The sequence below is a fragment of the Capra hircus genome, chromosome 21 (assembly GCF_001704415.2).
Source record: "Capra hircus breed San Clemente chromosome 21, ASM170441v1, whole genome shotgun sequence".
NCBI lineage: Eukaryota > Metazoa > Chordata > Mammalia > Artiodactyla > Bovidae > Capra > Capra hircus.
Genome location: NC_030828.1, coordinates 6,037,038 through 6,058,283, shown reverse-complemented (window position 1 = coordinate 6,058,283; position 21,246 = coordinate 6,037,038). Strand labels below are relative to the sequence as shown.

The window sequence follows — 21,246 nt, the reverse complement described above, 5'->3', positions numbered from 1 at the left end:
AACTAGCAATGGCCTCCAGGGGTAGGTGGAGAGCATGTGCCTTGAAAACTTCCACAGGGGCAGAGAGTGTGTCCAGACACTGTGAGAAGGGAAGGGGTGTTAATGATAACTGTGTTGAGACAACAGGCATAACCTGGAATTATTCCAGGCAGAAGGAATGTATGGCCATCCTGGGCGTAGGGAACAACACAGTAGAAGAGGGTAAGTGAACTTAAAGTAGCTCAGTTGTGTCTGACTTTTTGTGACCTCATGGACTGTATAGTTTATGGAATTCTCCAGGTCAGAATACTGGAGCGGGTAGCCTATCCCTTCTTCAGCGGATCTTCCCAGCCCAAGAATTAAACAACGGTCTCCTGCATTGCAGGCGAATTCTTTACCAACTGAGCTATCAGGGAAGTCCTGCTATCAGGAAAGAGGGGACCAAGGCCCAAAGAGCTTACAGAAAGATCATGGTTGCACAGCTGGTAAATGCAGAACTGGTGTAGGCTTCCATGCATTTTCCATAGTGCCTCAAAGCTACTGCTAACCTACTGTGAACCTTTGGGCGAGTCTCCCTTAGGAAGCGTTACTATGAACTAAGCTGATGGAGGTGATGGAATTCCAAATGAGCTATTTCAAATCCTAAAAGATGATGCTGTTAAAAGCTGCACTCAATAAGTCAGCAAATTTGGAAAAATCGGCAGTGGCCGCAGGATTGGAAAAGATCAGTTTTCGTTCCAATCCCAAAGAAAGGCAATGCCAAAGAATGTTCTAACTACTGCACAATTGCACTCATCTCACATGCTAGCAAAGTAATCCTCAAAAATCTCCAAGTCAGGCTTCAACAGTACATGAACCATGAACCTCCAGATGTTCAAGCTGGATTTAGAAAAGGCAGAAGAACCAGAGATCAAATTGCCAACATTCACTGTATCATGGAGAAAGCCCTCCACCATGTGACACTTGATAAATTATGTTTCTCTGGTCATTGTTTGCGCGGTTCGCTGTGTTACACCGGTGGACTTTTCTTTTTTATCCTTTTGGGCGGGGCGCGGCGGAGCAAACTCCCGTGTTCAGACCAGAGAAGACCAGGCTGCGGAGACCCCTCACCCTCCCACGCAGATCCCCTGGGGCTCTTTCTTGGCCGGAGGCCTCAGCTACCCTCTACTAGGTACCCGATCTGTCGTTACATATCACAGACAGAGAGGGGGTGAGAGAGCGGAGGCTCAGCGGAGAGCTGGGAGCGACCGGAGCCAGGACCGGCCAGGGGGCGCGGCACCCAGTCGGGCGGGTGTGGCGAGGTTCGGTCCAGGGGTTCTGCCTGGGCCCCGCCCCGCCGCCGGCCTCGGCCCCGCCCCTGGGATTCGCAGGTCCTGTGCCGACCTCTCCGCACTGCCGGAGCCGCCCATCACTGATTTCATTGGCTACGTCGCCGTTCCCGCCCCCAGACACCAGCTGATTTCCGCAGCCAATCGGCAGGCGCGGCGGCGGCGGGTCTCGGTGGATCCCGGATGCTGAGGTACCGGGCCTGCTGGAGGGGGGCGACGGTCCTAATTGGGGGCCGTGGCGTCGCCCCGCTTGTAGTCTGGGTGTCCAGCTGCCACTCCTGGGACTCTGAGGTCACCCTCTTGCAGCTGGAGGTGCCGCGACCCAGACTGTCGAGGGCTGGCCGGAGGTTTCTGGGGTGGAGGTCGGAGGTCGTGCCTCTGTGGAACGTTGGGACTCCGCCGGTTTTCTTAGACAGCTCCTGTTTGGGGGTCCCCCTTCCTTTCGCGGAAGGAGCTCCGAGGGAAGCGGAGTCCCCGGGGCTTCTTGCAGGCACTGAGCTCCGACGAGAAGGTCCGCTCGAGCCCCGGCCTCCGCGGGTGACCCTCGGACATCCGGAGAGCCGCCTCTTACCTCCCTCCCCGCGAGCCGGCGGGGGCTCCGAGTGCGGGGAGGGGGCTGGGGCCAGGGAGGGGTCGCTCCGCGGCCCCGCTGTTCCTAGGGGGCCGCATCCCTTCTGGTTCCCAAGAAACCAGTGCCAGTTTGTTGCAGGCTGTCGTTCCCGGTTTTGAAATTTCATTTCTGGAAGTTCATTCGAGCCACTTGGAGAGCGAAAAGGCTGTATTGTGGCTTCTGCACTTGTCTGGAAGTGAAAATAAAAACCAGACTTGGGAAGGTTCTGAAGGCCAAGGGAGCTGTGAGAAACCGGACGAATTCCTTAGTTTGACAGAAATCTTCCCCTTAACTTGCCTCACTTGTTACATAATTCAAGCAGCTTCAAGATCAGAGTATTTAGTCTCATAATTCTTCTAAGCAAATATTCTTAGTCTTGACCTTAAGTAAAACTACTTTGGAATGCTTGAAGAATTGAGCAAGAATTTTTTTGTAAGAGGTTCTGAGTTTAAGAGTCTTAGTGCAAGGACGGAAGTTGGGAGCAGTCCTTACCTCTCGTCAGTGATCCCAGCTGCTGCTTTATCACTCCAGGACCAAAAAGAGGTTATTTCTGTACATCTTTGGGTTCTGGGGAGACATAGCAATGGATGAGGAATAAAGGGAGAAGAAAGGGGATTCTTGTTTTTTGCTCAAAAATATGTAATTGAGAAAAAATGTATTTATTTGCCTATCTCTACCTTCATCTCAGCCAGCATAAATACATTTGAATATTTTTTGTGCACAAAATACTCAACACATGTCATGAGTATGTGTTGAGTATTTATTTTAGGGAAAGAAGTCATCTCTAACAAGAAGAAGACATTTATCTTCATTGTAGTCCCAGAGGAATGAATATGCCTTGTGTGAAATTAACCTTGGGGTTTGGTTTTCAGTTAAGGAAATGAGGCAGAAGGAGGTGATAACCAAGACCTTCCAAGGCCCAGCTGTGGTCTGTAGGACTCCGACCAGCCACGTTTACATGTTTGAGAATGGTGTTGAGGACTCCGAGGACTCCTCTGAGGAAGAGTCCCACCGAATGGCCCTGCGGCCCCGGGGCAAGGAGGGCCAGAAGAAGGATGCCCACCACTCTCACCGGCCAGGAGCAGGGGACGTGGTGCTGCTGCAGCGGGAGCTGGCCCACGGGGACAGCCTCAACAAGCTCGCTCTTCAGTATGGCTGCAAAGTAAGAAACCCCACAGGAGAAGGCGCCACCTGCCCCTTGGCCCTGTGTTAAGAGGAACAGAGGCACTCACTGAAGGTTGGGGACCCTTCCTACCTCTTCCTGACCCCCAGAAGTGGTTGGGAGAAGCCGGTTCTAGAGTAAAGGACACTCCTATCTAGCTAGAGATGGAGGGCAGGTGGAATGACCTGTTCATCACAGAGAGAGGGAATTAGGAGTTTCAGGTGATGGGATAGTTCCCTCTCTGCCCAGTCTCTGGTCTTCCTTGTCCTTCCAAACTGAAATTCTGAAACCTTCTTTTGTCTTTGAGTACATTTTATTTAACGCATAATGGGCCAGAGATGCCAGGCAGAGTTTATCCAAGATTTCTTTGGTGTGCTTGCTTTTTTTTTTTTGCTACTTTTCTGTTTTTAAACCTTTCTTGCTAATTGTAGCTTATTTGATTGGTAAATTTTTGCCTTCTCTCTTTCAGAACTGCATGATCTATCCTTTGTATGCTGTGTATCTATATAACCCTGTTTCTCTCTTTAATTATGTTTTTAGCATTCAGAGTGATTAACAATGGCAAAGTAAGTAGGAGGGTATTTATTGAATTGTTGCATTTTCTCCTAGATTCAAACTATTTCATTTTGCTAGCACTGTGCTGCTATTTTCTATGGCTCTCTCCAGGGCTGTATAAGCTACTTGTTTAAAAAATCCTTTTATCCTTGAAGAGTCTCTCATTTATCTAGCAGGGATCAAATGACTCAACATGTTGTGTGGGACTGTTTCCCGTGGTATTAAACTGGTCTCCAGGGACACATGCAAGCCTGCTCAGTTGCTAAGTCATGTCCAGTTCTTTGTGACCCCGTGGACTGTCGCCATCTAGCCTCCCCTGTCCATGGGATTCTCCAGGCAAGAATACTAGAGTGGGTTGCCATTTCCTACTCCAGAGATCTTCCTGACCCAGGGATCGAACCTGTATCTCCTGCATTGGCAGGCGGATTCTTTACCACTGAGCCACCTGGAAAGCCCCTGGGGACTAATAATTGTCTCTAAATCGTACTGAGATTTTTATTTGATCCTAATAATCAGCTTCTGTAGGCATACTAAATGGTTTATAGAGCAAGGGCTAAAAATTGAATCCTTTCCTACAAAGACCTGAATAGACGCAGTGGGCTTCTTGAAATGCTGATGTTTAACAAAACCAAAAGAACTGTATAATTTATCTAATAAGTGATCAGTTTTCCTATTTGAAGTAAATAAGTTTGATGTTAGCTTATTAGGATCAAAGACAAAAATATCTCAAGAACCTTAAGTTACGTGATGTACCCCAATACAATTAAATGGTAAAAGCAATTGCTAAATAATTAAAATAATGAAGATTGATTTGAATGAAGTCTGTTGACTATATTTACATTCTAGTTTAAATGGACTTAGGAGTTAAAACCTTAGAATCTATCTCTGATGCTTTTGGTAAGTTTTCAAACAATCACTTGAGGGAGGATCTGTCTTTGACTTACATTTCCCCCTACTTTTTAAATCTTAAAGTTTGAGTGTGAGGGGAGTTTGTTATGACTTTGTCATAAACTTTGTTGTGAGTCTTTAAAACTCAGGTCATGTTCCTTTCTCAAGTCATAATATTGAAATGGAAGGTGTCAGTCTGTAGTTTCCAACTTGATGCATACTCTGTGCATGTTTCTAGTTATAGAAAGTGTTTTGAAAGCCTCAAACTGAATTAACTCTAGGTTGCTTTTATTTTAAAAATAAGTTTATAGGCCATATAGTACATCTGGAAAGGAAAACGTAGTAGAATCATGAGAGCACACCTTTTAAGAAGTTGTTACATATGAACTAGGTCCTAGTGTCCATAGAGCTGGCTAAGGCTTTGTGTTTGCTGAATGCTGATATCTACTGCAACTACTAAATTAAATTTTGATGCAGGAGAGAAGTCAGCCAGACAGGGGCACTGTTGCCTAAAAAGTTAAATGCAGAAAGGGCTGCAGCCTTCTTTTACCATGAAGTGTTTCACCTTAAGGCTTTTTATTGAAGACACACTTTAAACAAATAAACAATAAATTCTTTTCCAAAACTGATCTTGAGTTGCTCCAATTTGTAAGTCTATACAAAAATTTGATGACTAAGCTGTACATTAAGACTGAGTTAAAGCCAAAAAACAGTTATTCAGCCTGAACTCAATTTTGTGTATAGTTCAACAGTTTTCCAGTGTTCGTCAGATTCTTAAGTGATGTGGGTGTGGACCATCACCCAGGAAGGTTAAGTGCCATTTTTTGGATATTAGTTTTAAACAGCTTTATATATTTTGTGATGTTTGTCTTCATGGCTTTCCTAGGTTGCTGATATCAAGAAAGTCAACAACTTCATCAGAGAACAAGACTTCTATGCTTTAAAATCTATTAAGATTCCAGTGAAAAATCATGGCATCCTAACAGAGACCCACAAAGAACTTAGACCCCTCCTGAACTCATCCTCAGAGACCAGAGTGACCTTCGAGGAACAGCCAGACCCAGACAGAGCAGCTGTCAATGCCAGCGCCTCATCTAGCTCACTAATGGATTTCTTTAAGGGCATTGATCAGAATATTGAACATGCAGTTCAGTCAGAAATCTTTTTGAGTGAAAGTTACTCCATAGAGACCTCCAGTCAGCCACTGCTTCCTGCTCCTCCAAAGATACCGACATATGGTGCAGACTGTGGAATTCAGTGGTGGAATGCTGTTTTTATCATGCTTCTAATTGGAGTTGTTTTACCAGTGTTTTATTTGGTTTATTTTAAAATACAAGCTACTAGTGAGACCCCTAGTATTTTGAATACAACTGCTATTCCTAATGGCTCCATGGCAGGGAGTGCAGTTCCAGGGCAAGCCCCCAGATTAGCAATTCCAATGCCAACCATCCCCTCTTCAGACAGCCAGTTCAGTCAGACCACCCACAGGGGGAACTAGCTCTTGTTTCTAAGGAATCAGGCCAACTTTAGCACTTGGGCTTCTGCTGATGTTGGCCATATCTTAGCATGCTGCATTTTTTTTTTTTTTCTGTGACGTATGGACAGATATCAGAAGTTACCATCATGTTCTCAGTCACATTCATCATGGGGAGTGGACTCACCCAAGCTTGTGGGAGCCAAAACATCAGCATTCTCAGCCTCTTACATCCAGAGAAGAGCGACAGGAGAGACCTTTACACATGGCAAATGCTGCTCCTTGAAGGCATTTAGTGGACTGGACTTGTGTGTCTTCACAATAGCACTATAGGCCCTCAAGTTGGACATGCTTGGAGGGAGATGAATGGCCTTGGCAGATGGACCTGCATATGGGAGACCCTGGTGTCAGCTTTGTTTGTGTGTTGCTTTGTCCCCTGCCTACTGTGGAGGGATGACTGGCTCTGAAAAATGATGTTTTGTATCTCCCCAGCAAAGACGGTGTGCAATAATGAGATGCCACCCTGTTTCAGTGCGTGATGCATTACAGTTGTAACAAGCCCTGCTTCACATTTATACCCAGGTAGCTTTTTTTATGTCATATCTAGAATTTTGAAAGCCCTAAATCGAAACTGCTGTAATATTGAGTAAATAGCAGTTCTGTTCCTCATAATTTTAGAGCTCCTTAATCTGACACACAGGCACATTTTAAGCTCTTCATGGTGTAGCCAGCACTTGCTGGCCAGAACATTTGAAGGCCATAGCCCAGTTTCACCTGAGGACCTTTTCCATAGTGATTGCTAACTGGATTCCCCAAGTCAGCATCCTTGGAAGGAGCTCTTTCTGATCTGTGTTGAGTGGGGTAGGTACAGGGAGAAAGATGAGTGCCTTATCACCCAGGTCCCAACACATGACATTTCTAAAGCTGAGCAGTCACCAGCCCAGTATCTGCTGGCCCCAGTATGCTCCTGGCAAAGTGGTGCAGGGAAAATGGATGTACTTGCTCTGCTTCCTTGATCCCGTTCTTAGGACTTCTAGAGTTGTACAACAGGATTAGGACTCAGTCACCTTTCTTTGGGTGAATACAATGTAGCTTATTGATGTTAAAATACCAAACACTTAATGCAGAGCCTAGAGGTGACTCTTGCTGTGGAAGACCATAAAAAGAGATGCTTGAGGTTTGCCCATCTTCTTCTCTTACAAGGCAACAGTGGTGGTAAGTTTGGAAGCTCGTGGAGGGCCTGCTTGGTCTCTGAGGCCTTGCTGTTGTAGCAAGCGTGATTGGGGTGAGGGTAGGAGCCTGCCTCGGTCCTATGGAGGAGTGGAAATTGGCTAGGGTGGCTGAGCCTTGGAAAGGTCTGCCTCCAGGGAGAAAAACATGATGTTCAAATGCTGAGCTTTGGGCAGATTTAAGGCATTTGCCACCTTTGGCCTAGAGATCAGTTTAAAAGAGCTTATGTAAGAAAAGGGGAATGTTGTGGATGAGTACTTGAGATGGGTTTTTAGTTTCCCCTCTCAATCATGTGAAAAACTGTTTTGTCCTAGGTTCAATTAGCAGATTTAAATCATAAAACTAAATGTTTTCTTCAAACTGGTCTTAAAGTGAACTTGTGAATCATTACTACAGGAAATGTTTTGATCATATAAATGCCTTTCTAGTCAAATGTTTGTGTGCTGTGCCCAAGGACCACAAGTTTCTCTAGCATTTTGTCACCATTAATTTCAAAAGGCAGGATGCAGATTCATGAGAAAATGACTTTTGCCAGGCAAAGAACTGTATACTTTTTTCAAATGGAATAAAATAATTTCTTCTGTGAAGGAAAATTGATTCCTCCCTTTTAATTTGGGAATTGGTAATTCAGAATTAAAAGATGTGGGATAATGCTGGAGAAAATGGAGTTGTCTGTGTCCAAGAGGTGAGGCCTGCCCAAGGCTTACACCCACGGTTACCCCAATAGGTGAAGAACAAGTGTTAACAAACACAGTCTCACTGATTGGCTACGTGACATGCTTTAAAATTGTTTTAGGTGTACATAGGAGATGGGGAAACAGTGTCAGACTTTATTTTTTGGGGCTCCAAAATCACTGCAGGTGGTGATTGCACCCATGAAATTAAAAGACGCTTATTCCTTGGAAGAAAAGTCACGACCAACCTAGATAGCGTATTAAAAAGCAGAGACACTACTTTGCCAGCTAAGGTCCGTCTAGTCAAGGCTATGGTTTTTCCAGTGGTCATGTATGGATGTGAGAGTTGGACTGTGAAGAAGGCTGAGTGCCGAAGAATTGATGGTTTTGAACTGTGGTGTTGGAGAAGACTCGAGAGTCCCTTGCACTGCAAGGGGATCAACCCTGGGTGTTCTTTGAAAGGAATGATGCTAAAGCTGAAACTCCAGTCCTTTGGCCAACTCATGCAAAGAGCTGACCCATTGGAAAAGAATCTGATGCTGAGAGGGATTGGGGGCAGGAGAAGAAGGGGACGACAGAGGATGAGATGGCTGGATGACATCACTGACTTGATGGACGTGAGTCTGAGTGAACTCCAGGAGTTGGTGATGGACAGGGAGGCCTGGCATGCTGCCATTCATGGGGTCGCAAAGAGTCGGACACGACTGAGCGACTGAACTGAAGAGATACCGTGGAGCTCACTTTCTGTATGTTTTCTGCATTTGTAGTGTGTTTTGGGAGTTGTGTTGTAAAGAAATAAGTAGACTTGTTAGGTAGTCTCCAATCCTTTTGATTGAACTGTTGTGCTTAATATTGCAGAAGTCTAGGGAATCTGTCATCAGACAAAGGATACTCCCATCTGGGAAGGCAAGGATGCGAAGATGAAGCAGACACCTTAGGGTCACCTAGAGCAGGTCTACCCGGTCACAGCCATGACACAGCCCCTCCTCAGGAATTTAGTTCTTTACTTTGCCCCTGTGAATACCTAAATAAGGGAGAATAATATGGGCCCTAAGATGATGGCTCATAGAGGGGATTTTAACATTTTTTCCCAGTTTCATTGAGATATAATTGACATACAGCACTATATGAGCTTGAGATGTACAGCATAATGATTTGACAGATATGTTGTGAAATGATTACAAGTTTAGTTAACATCCATCATCTCATGTAGATACAAAAAAAGAAAGGAAAAAAACCATGTTTTTTTCCCTTGTGATGAGAACTCAGGATTTATTTCCTTAACGACTTTGGTATATACCATATAACAGGTGTCAACTATAGTCATCAAGTTGTACCTTATTACTTTTGTAATACTCCTCATAACTGGAAGTTTATACATTTTGACCACGTCTTCCAATTTCCTCCCTGACCTCACTCTCTGCCTTGGTAGCTACAAACCTGATCTCTTTCTATGAGTTTCGGTTTTTTTCTTTGCGGTTTTTTTTTTTTTTTTTGATTTCATGTATAAGTGAGATCATACAGTATTTGTCTTTCTCTGACTTATTTCACTTAATGTAATGCTGTTAAGATCCATCTGTGTTGTTCCAAATGGCAGGATTTCCATCTTTAATAGCTGAAAAACATTCCAGTGTATGTTTATGTATCACAATTTCTTTATCCATTCATCCCTCAGTAGACACTTAGGTTGTTTCCATGTCTTGGCTATTGTAAATGAATGCTGCTCTGAACATGGAGGTGCAGATACCTCTTTGACAGTGTTTTTATTTTCTTCAGATATATTCCCAGAAGTGGAATTGCTGGATCATGTTGTAGTTCCATTTTTTAATTTTTGAGGAACGTCTATATTGTTTTCCATAGTGGCTGTACCAATCTATAATCTCACCAATAGTACACAGGGGTTCCCTTTTCTCCACAACCTTGTCAGCATTTATTATCTCTTGTCTTTTTGATGATAGACATTCTAACTGGTGTGAGGTGGTATCATTGTGGCTTTGATTTGTACTACCCTGATGGTTAGTGATGGAGATAGGTTTTCATGTATGTGTTGACTTCTCATATCTCTCTTCATTGGAGAAATGTCCATTCAGGTTCTTTGCCCATTATAAATTAGATTTTTTTTTTTTTTTTTTGCTGTTGAGTTACAAGTTCTTTATACATTTTAGATAGTAACCCCTTATCAGATACATGGTTTGCAAATATTTTTCTCCCATTCCATAGGTTATCTTTTCATTTTGTTAATGGTTTGTTTTGCTGTGCAGAAGCTTTTTACTTTGATGTAGTCCCATTTATTTTTTTATTTTGTTGTTTGTGCTTTAAGTGTCATATCCAAAAAAAAATTGCAAACACTGATGTCATGGAGCTTACCGCCTGTTATTTTCTAGTAGTTTTACGGTTTCTAGTCTTTGAGTCAAGTCTTTAATTGATTTCAAGTTAATTTTTGTGAGTGGTGTAAGATAGGCATCTACTTTCATTCTTTGGATGTGAATATTCAATTTCCCCAGCCCTGTTGTCAAAAAGACTGTTTTTTCTCCATTGATTATTCTTGGCTCCCTTGTGAAATATTGCTTGACTCTATATGAATGGATTTATTTCTGGGCTCTTGATTCTGTTCCATTGGTGTGTAGTTTTAATGTCATTACCATACTGTTTTGATAACTATAGCTACATAGCTTGTAATCAGAAAATGTGATGCTGCCTACTTTGTACTTGTTTCTTTCTCAGGATTGCTTTGGTTCTTCAGAGTCTTTTGTGGCTCTGTATAATTTTTAGTGCTGTATAGTTTTTCTCTAATTCTGTGAAAAGTGCCATTAAAATTGTGATAGAGACTGCGCTGAATCTATAGATAGCTTTCAGTTCAGATCAGTTGCTCAGTCGTGTCCGACTCTTTGCAACCCCATGAATCGCAGTACGCTGGGCCTCCCTGTCCATCACTATCTCCTGGAGTTCACTCAAACTCACATCCATCGAGTCGGTGATGCCATCCAGTCATCTCATCCTCTGTCGTCCCCTTCTCCTCCTGCCCCGAAACCCTCCCAGCATCAGAGTCTTTTCCAGTGAGTCAACTCTTCTCATGAGGTGGCCAAAGGACTGGAGTTTCAGCTTTAGCATCATTCCTTCCAAAGAACACCCAGGGCTGATCTCCTTCAGAATGGATGGGTTGGATCTCCTTGCAGTCCAAGGGACTCTCAAGAGTCTTCTACAACACCACAGTTCAAAAGCAAAAATTCTTCAGCACTCAGCATTCTTCACAGTCCAATTCTCATATCCATACATGACCACTGGAAAAACCATAGCCTTGACTAGACGGACCTTTGTTGGCAAAGTAATGTCTCTGCTTTTGAATATGCTATCTAGGTTGGTCATAACTTTCCTTCCAAGGAGTAAGCGTCTTTTAATTCCATGGCTGCAGTCACCATCTGCAGTGATTTTGGAGCCCCCCAATATAAAGTCTGACACTGTCCACTGTTTCCCCATCTATTTCTGATGAAGTGATGGGACCAGGTGCCATGATCTTCATTTTCTGAATGTTGAGCTTTAAGCCAACTTTTTCACTCTCCTCTTTCACTTTCATCAAGAGGCTTTTTAGTTCCTCTTCACTTTCTGCCATAAGGGTGCTGTCATCTGCATATCTGAGGTTATTGATATTTTCCTGGCAATCTTGATTGCAGCTTGTGCTTCTTCCAGCCCAGTGTTTCTCGTAATGTACTCTACATATGAGTTAAATAAGCAGGGAGACAATATACAGCCTGATGTACTCCTTTTCCTATTTGGAACCAGTCTGTTGTTCCATGTCCAGTTCTAACTGTTGCTTCCTGACCAGCATATAGGTTTCTCAAGAGGCAGGTCAGGTGGTCTGGTATTCCCATCTCTTGAAGAATTTTCCACAGTTTATTGTGATCCACACAGTCAAAGGCTTTGTCATAGTAAAGCAGAAGTAGATGTTTTCCTGGAATTCTCTTGCTTTTTCTATGATCCAGCTGATGTTGGCAATTTGATCTCTGGTTCCTAAAACCAGCTTGAACATCTGAAGTTCATGATTCACGTATTGCTGAAGCCTGGCTTGGAGAATTTTGAGCATTACTTTACTAGTGTGTGAGATGGGTGCAATTGTGAGGTAGTTTGAGCATTATTTGGCATTGCCTTTCTTTGGGGTTGGAATGAAAACTGACCTTTTCCAGTCCTGTGGCCACTGCTGAGTTTTCCAAATTCGCTGGCATGTTGAGTGCAGCACTTTCACAGCATCCTCTTTCAGGATTTGAAATAGCTCAACTGAAATTCCATCACCTCCACTAGCTTTGTTCGTAGCGAGGCTTTCTAAGGCCCACTTGACTTCACATTCCAGGATGTCTGGCTCTACGTGAGTGATCACACCATCGTGATTATCCGGGTTGTGAAGATATTTTTTGTATAGTTCTTCTGTGTATTCTTGCCTCCTTTTCTTAATATCTTCTGCTTCTGTTAGGTCCATACCATTTCTGTCCTTTATCGAGCCCATCTTTGCATGAAATGTTCCCTTGGTATCTCTAGTTTTCTTTAAGAGATCTCTGGTCTTTCCCATTCTGTTCTTTTCCTCTATTTCTTTGCATTGATCATTGAGGAAGGCTTTCTTATCTCTTCTTTGGAACTCTGCATTCAGATGCTTATATCTTTCCTTTTCTCCTTTGCTTTTCGCTTCTCTTTTTTTCACAGCTATTTGTAAGGCCTCCTCAGACTGCCGTTTTGCTTTTTTGCATTTCTTTTCCATGGGGATGGTCTTGATCCCTGTCTCCTGTACAATGTCAGGAACCTCATTCCATAGTTCATCAGGCACTCTATCTATCAGATCTAGGCCCTTAAATCTATTTCTCACTTCCACTGTATAATCATAAGGGATTTGATTTAGGTCAGACCTGAATGGTCTAGCAGTTTTCCCTACTTTCTTCAAGTTCAGTCTGAATTTGGTAATAAGGAGTTCATGATCTGAGCCACAGTCAGCTCCTGGTCTTGTTTTTGTTGACTGTATAGAGCTTCTCCATCTTTGGCTGCAAAGAATATAATCAATCTGATTTCGGTGTTGACCATCCGATGATGTCCATGTGTAGAGTCTTCTCTTGTGTTGTTGGAAGAGGGTGTTTGCTATGACCAGTGCATTTTCTTGGCAAAATTCTATTAGCCTTTGCCCTGCTTCATTCTGCATTCCAAGGCCAAATTTGCCTGTTACTCCAGGTGTTTCTTGACTTCCTACTTTTGCATTCCAGTCCCCTATAATGAAAAGGACATCTTTTGTGGGTGTTAGTTCTAAAAGGTCTTGTAGGTCTTCATAGAACCATTCAACTTCAGCTTCTTCAGCATTACTGGTTGGGGCATAGACTTGGATTACTGTGATATTGAATGCTTTGCCTTGGAAACAAACAGAGTTCATTCTGTTGTTTTTGAGATTGCATCCAAGTACTGCATTTCGGACTCTTTTGTTGACCATGATGGCTACTCCATTTCTTCTGAGGGATTCCTGTTCACAGTAGTAGATATAATGGTCATCTGAGTTAAATTCACCCATTCCAGTCCATTTTAGTTCACTGATTCCTAGAATGTCAATGTTCACTCTTGCCATCTCCTGTTTGACCACTTCCAATTTGCCTTGATTCATGGACCTGACATTCCAGGTTCCTATGCAGTATTGCTCTTTACAGCATCAGACATTGCTTCTATCACCAGTCACATCCAATACTGGGTATTGTTTTTGCTTTGGCTCCATCCCTTCATTCTTTCTGGAGTTATTTCTCCATTGCTCTCCAGTAGCATATTGGGCAGCTACCGACCTGGAGAGTTCCTCTTTCAGTATCCTATCATTTTGCCTTTTCATACTGTTCATGGGGTTCTCAAGGCAAGTGGTTTGAGAAGTGGTTTGCCATTCCCTCTTCCAGTGGACCACATTCTGTCAGACTTCTCCACCATGACCCACCTGTCTTGGGTGGCCCTACACGGCATGGCTTAGTTTCATTGAGTTAGACAAGGCTGTGGTCCTAGTGTGATTAGATTGACTAGTTTTCTGTGATTATGGTTTCAGTGTGTCTGCCCTCTGATGCCCTCTTGCAACACCTACCCTCTTACTTGGGTCTCTTACCTTGGACGTGGGGTATCTCTTCACAGCTGCTCCAGCAAAGTGCAGCCACTGCTCCTTACCTTGGACGAGGGGTATCTCCTCACCTCTGCCCCTCCTGACCCTGAACATGCAGTAGCTCCTTTAGGCCCTCCTGTGCCCACACAGCCACCACTTTAAATAGATAGCTTTTAATAATAGAAAATCTTCAATCCATGAGTATAGGATAATTTTCCCTTTATTTATATCTCCTTCGTTTTCTTTCATCTGTAGCTTGTAGTTTTCATTGTAGAGATATTTCATTTCTTTTGTTAAATTTATTCATAAGTATTTCATCATTTTTGATGCTTTTAAGTGGCATCGTTTTATTTCTTTTTCAGATAACTCATTGTTAGCATATAGAAACACTATTGTTTCTTTTGTATCCTGGAACTTCACTGAATTTGTTAATTAAATCTAACTTTTTTTTGGTAAAGGTTTTAGGATTTTGAATATGTAATATCATGTCAACTGCAAATGGTGACATTTCTATTTCTTCTTTTCTACTTCTGGTACTTTTTTTTTCTTGATTCCACTTCTGATTGCTCTGTGTAGGGCTTCCAGAACTATATTGAATAGAAGTTTTGAGAGTGGACCCCCTTGTCTTGTTCCTGATCTTATGGGAAAAACTTTCAGCCTTTCAACATTGATCATGATATTAGCTGTGGACTTGTCATATTTATGGCCTTTGTTATGTTGAGATGTTGTTTCTATACCTAATTTGTTAAGAGTTATTTTTTAAAAATCAGGAACAGATGTTTTATTTTGTTAGATTCTTTTTCAGCATCTGTTGAGATGATCATATGATTTTTATCCATTCTGTTAATGAGGTGTATCACACTGATTTATTTGCAAATGTTGGAACATCTCTGCATCTGTGGAATAAATCACACTTAGTCATAGGAAATGATCCTTTTAATGTACTATTGAATTTAGAATGCTGATATTTTATTGAGAATTTTTCCATCAGGAATACTGACCTATAATTTTTTTTCTTATAGTGTCTTTTTTAGAATAGATAATGCTGGCCATGTAAAATGAATTTGGGAGTTTTCCTGCTTTGATTTTTGAGAATAGTTTGAGTAGGATTGGCATTAATTCTCCTTTAACTGTTTGGTAAAATTCACCAGTGAAGCTGTCTGGCTGTGGGCTTTTCTCTGTTGGAAGATTTTTTATTACTAATTCAGTCTCCTCACTTGTAGTTGGTCTGCAGATTTTCTATTTCTTTCTGATTCAGCCTTTATAGGTTGTCTGTTTCTAAGAATTTTTCCATTTCTTCTAGATTGTCCAGTTTGTTAGCATATAGTTGTTCATAGTAGCTCCATGGAGTCTTTATATATCTTTGAATCAGTTGTAATGTCTTTTTTCATTTGTAATTTTTTTGATTTGGGTCCTTTCTTTTTTCCTTGGCTAGTCTAGCCAAAGATTTGTCTAATTTTGTTTATCTTTTCAAAGAACCAGTTTTTAGTTTCTTATCCTTTTAGTCTCTATTTCATTTTTTCTCCTCTAATCTTTCTTTCCTTTCTTCAACTAACTTTGAACTTAATTTATTCTTCTTTCTGTAGTTCTTTGAGGTGTAAAGTTAGGTGGTTTATTTGAAATCTTTCTTATTTCTTAATGTAGGTGTCTATTGATGTGTGTTTTCCTCTTAGATCTGCTTTCTCTACATCCCATACATTTTGATATGTTGTATTTTCATTTTGGTTTGTATCAAGAAACTTTTCTGTCTCTCTTTAAAAAGATCATATACCATGATCAAGTCAGATTTGTCCCAGGAATGCAATAATTCTTCTGTATATGCAAATCAGTCAATGTGATACACCATGTTAAATTTAAAGCTAACCATACGATAATCTCAATAGATGCAGAAAAAGCTTTTGACACAATTCAACCCCATTTATGATAAAAAAAAAACTCCTCAAAAAATGGGCACAGAAGGAACCTACCTTAACATAATAAAGGTCATACACAACAAACATAGCAAACCTTATTCTAAACAGTGAAAAACTGAAAGCATTCTCTCTGAAATAAGAAACAAGACAAGGGTGCCCAGTCTCACCATTATTACTCAACATAATTTTGGAAATCCTGACTATAGCAATCAGAGAAGAAAAAGAATAAATGGAATCCAGATTGGAAAGAAAGAAGTAAAACTCTTGCTATTTGCAGATGACAGATTCAAATAGATGACTGTTTACAGATACTGTAAATAGAAAACCCTAAAGATACTATCAGAAAATTACTATAGCTAATTAGCAAATTTAGTAGCATTGCAGGATGCAAAATCAGTACACAGAAATCACTTGCATTCCTATACACTAAAAATGAAAAATCAGAGAAATTAAGGAATCAATCCTACTTACTATTGCAACAAAAAGAATTGAATATCTAGGAATAAACTTACCTAAGGAGACATGTAAAGATGCTGTAAAGAATAATATCACATAAGAACCTGGAATGTTAGGTCCATCAATCAAGGTAAATTGGAAGTGGTCAAACAGTAGATGGCAAGAGTAAAAATGGACACTTTAGGACTCAGTGAATTAAAATGGACTGGAATGGGCGAATTAACTCAGATGACCATTATATCTACAACTGTGGGCAAGAATCCCTTAGAAGAAATGGGGTAGCCCTCATAGTCAAAAAAAGAGTCTGAAATACAGTTCTTGCTTGCAATCTCAAAAATGACAGGATGATCTCTGTTCATTTCCAAGGTAAACCATTCAGTATCATAGTAATCCAAGTCTATGCCCAAGCAGTAATGCTGAAGAGCAAGTTGAATGGTTTTATGAAGATATGCAAAACATTCTAGGACTAACACCCTAAAAAAATGTCCTTTTCATCACAGGGGACTGGAATGCAAAAGTAGGAAGTCAAGAAACACCTGTAGTAACAGGCAAATTTGGCCTTGGAATACAAAATGAAACAGGGCAAAGGCCAACAGAGTTTTGCCAAGAGAACACACTGGTCATAGTAGACACCCTCTTCCAACAACACAAGAGAAGTCTACACATGGACATCACCAGACGGTCGATACTGAAACCAGATTGATTATATTCTTTGCAACCAAAGATGGAGAAGCTCTGTACAGTCAGCAAAAACAAGACCAGGAGCTGACTGTGTCTCAGATCATGAACTCCTTATTGCCAAATTCAGACTTCAGTTGAAGAAGTAGGGAAAACCATTAAACCATTCAGGTATGACCTATATCTAATCCCTTATGGTTATACAGCAGAAGTGACAAATAGATAAGGGATTAGATCTGATAGAGCACCTGATGAACTATGGAATGAGGTTCCTGACATTGTACAGGAGGCAGGGATCAAGACCACCCTCAAGAAGAAGAACTGCAAAAAGGCAAAATGGTTATCTGAGGAGGCCTTACAAATAGCTGAAAAAAGAAGAGAAGTGAAAGGCAAAGGAGAAAAGGAAGGATATACCCATTTGAATGCAGAGTTCCAAAGAATAGCAAGGAGAGATCAGAAAGCCTTCCTCAGTGATCAATGCAAGGAAATACAGGAAAACAATAGAATGGGAAAGACTAGAGATCTTTTCAAGAAAATTAGAGATACCAAGGAAATATTTCATGCAAAGATGGGCACAATAAAGGACAGAAATGGTATGTACCTAACAGAAGCAGAAGATACTAAGAAGAGGTGGTAAGAATACACAGAAGAACTATACAAAAAAGATCTTCATGACCCAGATAACCACGACGGTGTGATCACTCACCTAGAGCCAGACACCCTTGAGTCTGAAGTCAAGTGGACCTTAGGAAACACCACCACAAACAAAGCTAGTGGAGGTGATGGAATTCCAGTTGAGCTATTTCAAAAGGTGATGCTGTTAAAGTGGTGCACTCAATATGCCAGCAAATTTGGAAAACTCAGCAGTGGCCACAGGACTGGAAAAAGTCAGTTTTCATTCCAATCCCAAAGAATGTTCAAACTATCACACAGTTGCACTCATCTCACATGCTAGCAAAGTAATGCTCAAAATTCTTCAAGTCAGTCTTCAACAGTATGTGAACCGTGAACTTCCAGATGTTCAAGCTGGATTTAGAATAGGCAGAGAAACCAGAAATAAAATTTCCAACACACGTTGGGTCACTGAAAAAGCAAGAGCATTCCAGAAAAACATCTGCTTTATTGACTATGCCAAAGCCTTTGACTGTGTAGATCACAACAAATGTGGAAAATTCTGAAAGAGATGGGAATACCAGACTACCTGACCTGCGTCTTGAGAAACCTATATGCAAGTCAGGAAGCAACAGTTAGAACTGGACATAGAACAACAGACTGGTTCCAAATCGGGAAAGGAGTACGTCAAGGCTGTATATTGTTACCCTGCTTATGTAACTTATGCAAAATGCTGGGCTGAATGAAGCAAAGCTGGAATCAAGATTGCTGGGAGAAATATCAGTAACCTCAGATACACAGATGACAGTGTGTAGACACAGATACACTAGATGATAGTGAAAGAGGAGAGTGAAAAAGTTGGCTTAAAACTCAACATTCAGAAAACTAAGATGGCATCTGGTTGCATCACTTCATGGTAAATAGATGGGGAAACAATATAAACAGTGTCAGACTTTATTTTGGGGGTCTCCAAAATCACTGCAGACCAGATGGTGACTGCAGGCATGAAATTAAAAGATGCCTGCTCTTTGGAAGAAAAGCTATGACCAACCAAGACAACATGTTAAAAAACAGAGACATTACTTTGCTGACCAAGGTCCATCTAGTTAAAGCTATAGTTTTTCCAGTAGTCATGTATGAATGTGAGAGTCAGACTATAAAGAAAGCTGAGCACCAAAGAATTGATGCTTTTGAACTGTGGTGTTGGAGAAGACTCTTGAGAGTCCCCTGGACTTCAAGGAGATCAAACCACTCAATCCTAAAGGAAATCAGTCCCTAATAGTCATCAGAAAGACTGATGCTGAAACTGAAACTCCAATAGTTTGGCCACCGGATTTGAAGAACTGACTCATTGGAAAAGACCCTGATCCTGGGAAAGACTGAAAGCTGGAGGAGAAGCAGATGGCTGAGGATGAGATGGTTGGATGGCATCACTGACTCGATGGACATGAGTTTAGCTTGGGAGTTGGTGATGGACAGGGAGGCCTGGCGTGCTGCAGTCCATGGGGTCACTAATGAACTGAAGGAGACAAAAAGAGTTGTACAAGACACTGATGAAAGAAATCAAAGTTGACATAATAGATATTACATGACCCTGGGTTGTAAGAATCAATATTGTGAAAATGAGTATACTACCACATGCAATCTATAGATTTAATGCAGTCCCTATCACTTTTCACTTTCATGCATTGGAGAAGGAAATGGCAACCCACTCCAGTGTTCTTGCCTGGAGAATCCCAGGGACGGGGGAGCCTAGTAGGCTGCCGTCTATGGGGTCACACAGAGTCGGACACACTGAAGCAACTTAGCAGCAGCAGCAGCAGCATCACATTACCAATGGCATTTTTCAGAGAACTAGAACAAAAAATTTCACAATTCGTATGGAAACACAAAAAAAACCAAATAGCCAAAGGAATCTTGAGAAAGAAGAATGGAGCTAGAGGAATCGACTTACCTGATTTCAGACTGTATTACAAAGGCTGGCACAAAAGCAGAAATATAGATGAATGGAACAAGATAGAAAGCCCAGTGATAACCCCATCTATGGGCAGCTTATCTTTGACAAAGAAGGCAAGAATATATAATGGGGAAAAGATAGTCTCTTCAATAAATGTCGCTGGGAGAACTATGTGTAAAAGAATGATATTAGAACACTTCCTAACACCGTACACAAAGATAAAATGGATTAAAGACCTAAGTATAAGGTCAGAAATCATAGAATTCTTAGAAGAAAACATAGGCAGAACACTGTATGACATAATCCTAGAAAGATCCTCTATGACCCAGCTCCTAGAATAATGGAAATAAAAACAAAAATAAACAAGTGGGATCTAGTGAAACTTATCCTTTGCAAAGCAAAGGAAACTATAAACAAGGTGAAAAGACATCACTCAAAATGAGAGAAAATAATAGCAAATGAAACAACTGAGAAAAGTTCAATTTCCAAAATATACAAAGAACTCATACAAGCCAATACCAGAAAAACAACCCAATCAAAAAATGTGGAAAAGACCTAAAAAGACATTTCTGCAAAGAAGACTTACAGATGCCTAAAAAAAAACATAAAAAGATGCTCAGCACCTCTCATTATTAGAGAAACGGAAATCAAAACTACAAAGAGACACCACCTAACACTGGTCAGACTAACCATCATTAAACCACCCACAAACAACAAGTGCTGGAGAGAGTATGGAGAAAAAGAAATCTTTCACTTCTTGTGGGAATGTGAATTGATACAGCCACTATGGAAGACAGTATGGAGATTCCTTTAAAAACTAAGAATAAAACTACCATATGACCCAGCATTACCACTTCTAGGGATATACCCTGAGGAAACCAAAACTGAAAAAGGTATTTGTACCCCAAGGTTCATTGCAGCACTATTTATAATACCTAGGACATGGAAGCAACCTAGATATCCATTGACAGATTAATGGATAAAGAACCTATGGTACATATATACAATGGAATATTATTCAGTCATAAAAAGGAACACATTTGAGTCAGTGCTAATGAGGTGGATGAACCTAGAGCCTACTATACAGAGTGAAGTAAGTTAGAAAGAAACAAATATATATTAACACCGACACACAAACACACATATATATGGAATCTAGAAAGATGGTATAGATGAACCTATTTGCAGAGCAGCAGTAGAGATGCAGACATAGAGAACAAACTTATGGACATGGGTGAGAAGGGAAGAAGGAGAGGGTGAGATGAATGGAGAGAGTAGCATGAAAGCATATACACCACCTTATGTAAAATAGCCAATGGAAGTTTACAGTATGACTAAGAGTTGGACTGTGAAGAAAGCTGAGCACCAAAGAATTGATGCTTTTGAACTGTGGTGTTGGAGAAGATTCTTGAGAGTCCCTTGGACTGCAAGGAGATCCAACCAGTCCATACTAAAGGAGATCAGTCCTGGGTGTTCATTGGAAGGACTGCTTCTGAAGCTGAAACTCCAATATTTTGGCCACCTCATGTGAAGAGTTGACTCATTGGAAAAGACCCCGATGCTGGGAGGGATTGGGGGCAGGAGGATAAGGGGACAACAGAGGATGAGATGGCTGGATGGCATCACTGAC

General features: G+C 41.4%; 1 protein-coding gene across 2 annotated transcripts; it reads left to right on the top strand.

Annotated features, from left to right (window-relative positions):
- LYSMD4 (LysM domain containing 4) lies at window positions 1,443–8,017 on the top strand. 2 transcript variants are annotated; one of them, XM_018066538.1, is made up of 3 exons: window positions 1,443–1,498; window positions 2,790–3,079; window positions 5,409–8,017. In XM_018066538.1, exons 2-3 carry the CDS (start codon window positions 2,798–2,800, stop codon window positions 6,018–6,020), a joined length of 894 nt encoding a protein of 297 aa, XP_017922027.1. In that variant the 5' UTR covers window positions 1,443–1,498; window positions 2,790–2,797; the 3' UTR covers window positions 6,021–8,017. The 2 variants fall into 2 exon arrangements, with proteins under 2 accessions (XP_017922027.1, XP_005694982.1); XM_005694925.3 differs by lacking the exon at window positions 1,443–1,498 and adding an exon at window positions 2,380–2,460.

Coding starts and splice junctions, on each gene's coding strand:
- LYSMD4 (XM_018066538.1), top strand. CDS start 2,798: ATGAGGCAGAAGGAGGTGATAACCAAGACCTTCCAAGGCCCAGCTGTG. Junction 3,080..5,408: donor CTCTTCAGTATGGCTGCAAA/GTAAGAAACCCC, acceptor TGGCTTTCCTAG/GTTGCTGATATCAAGAAAGT.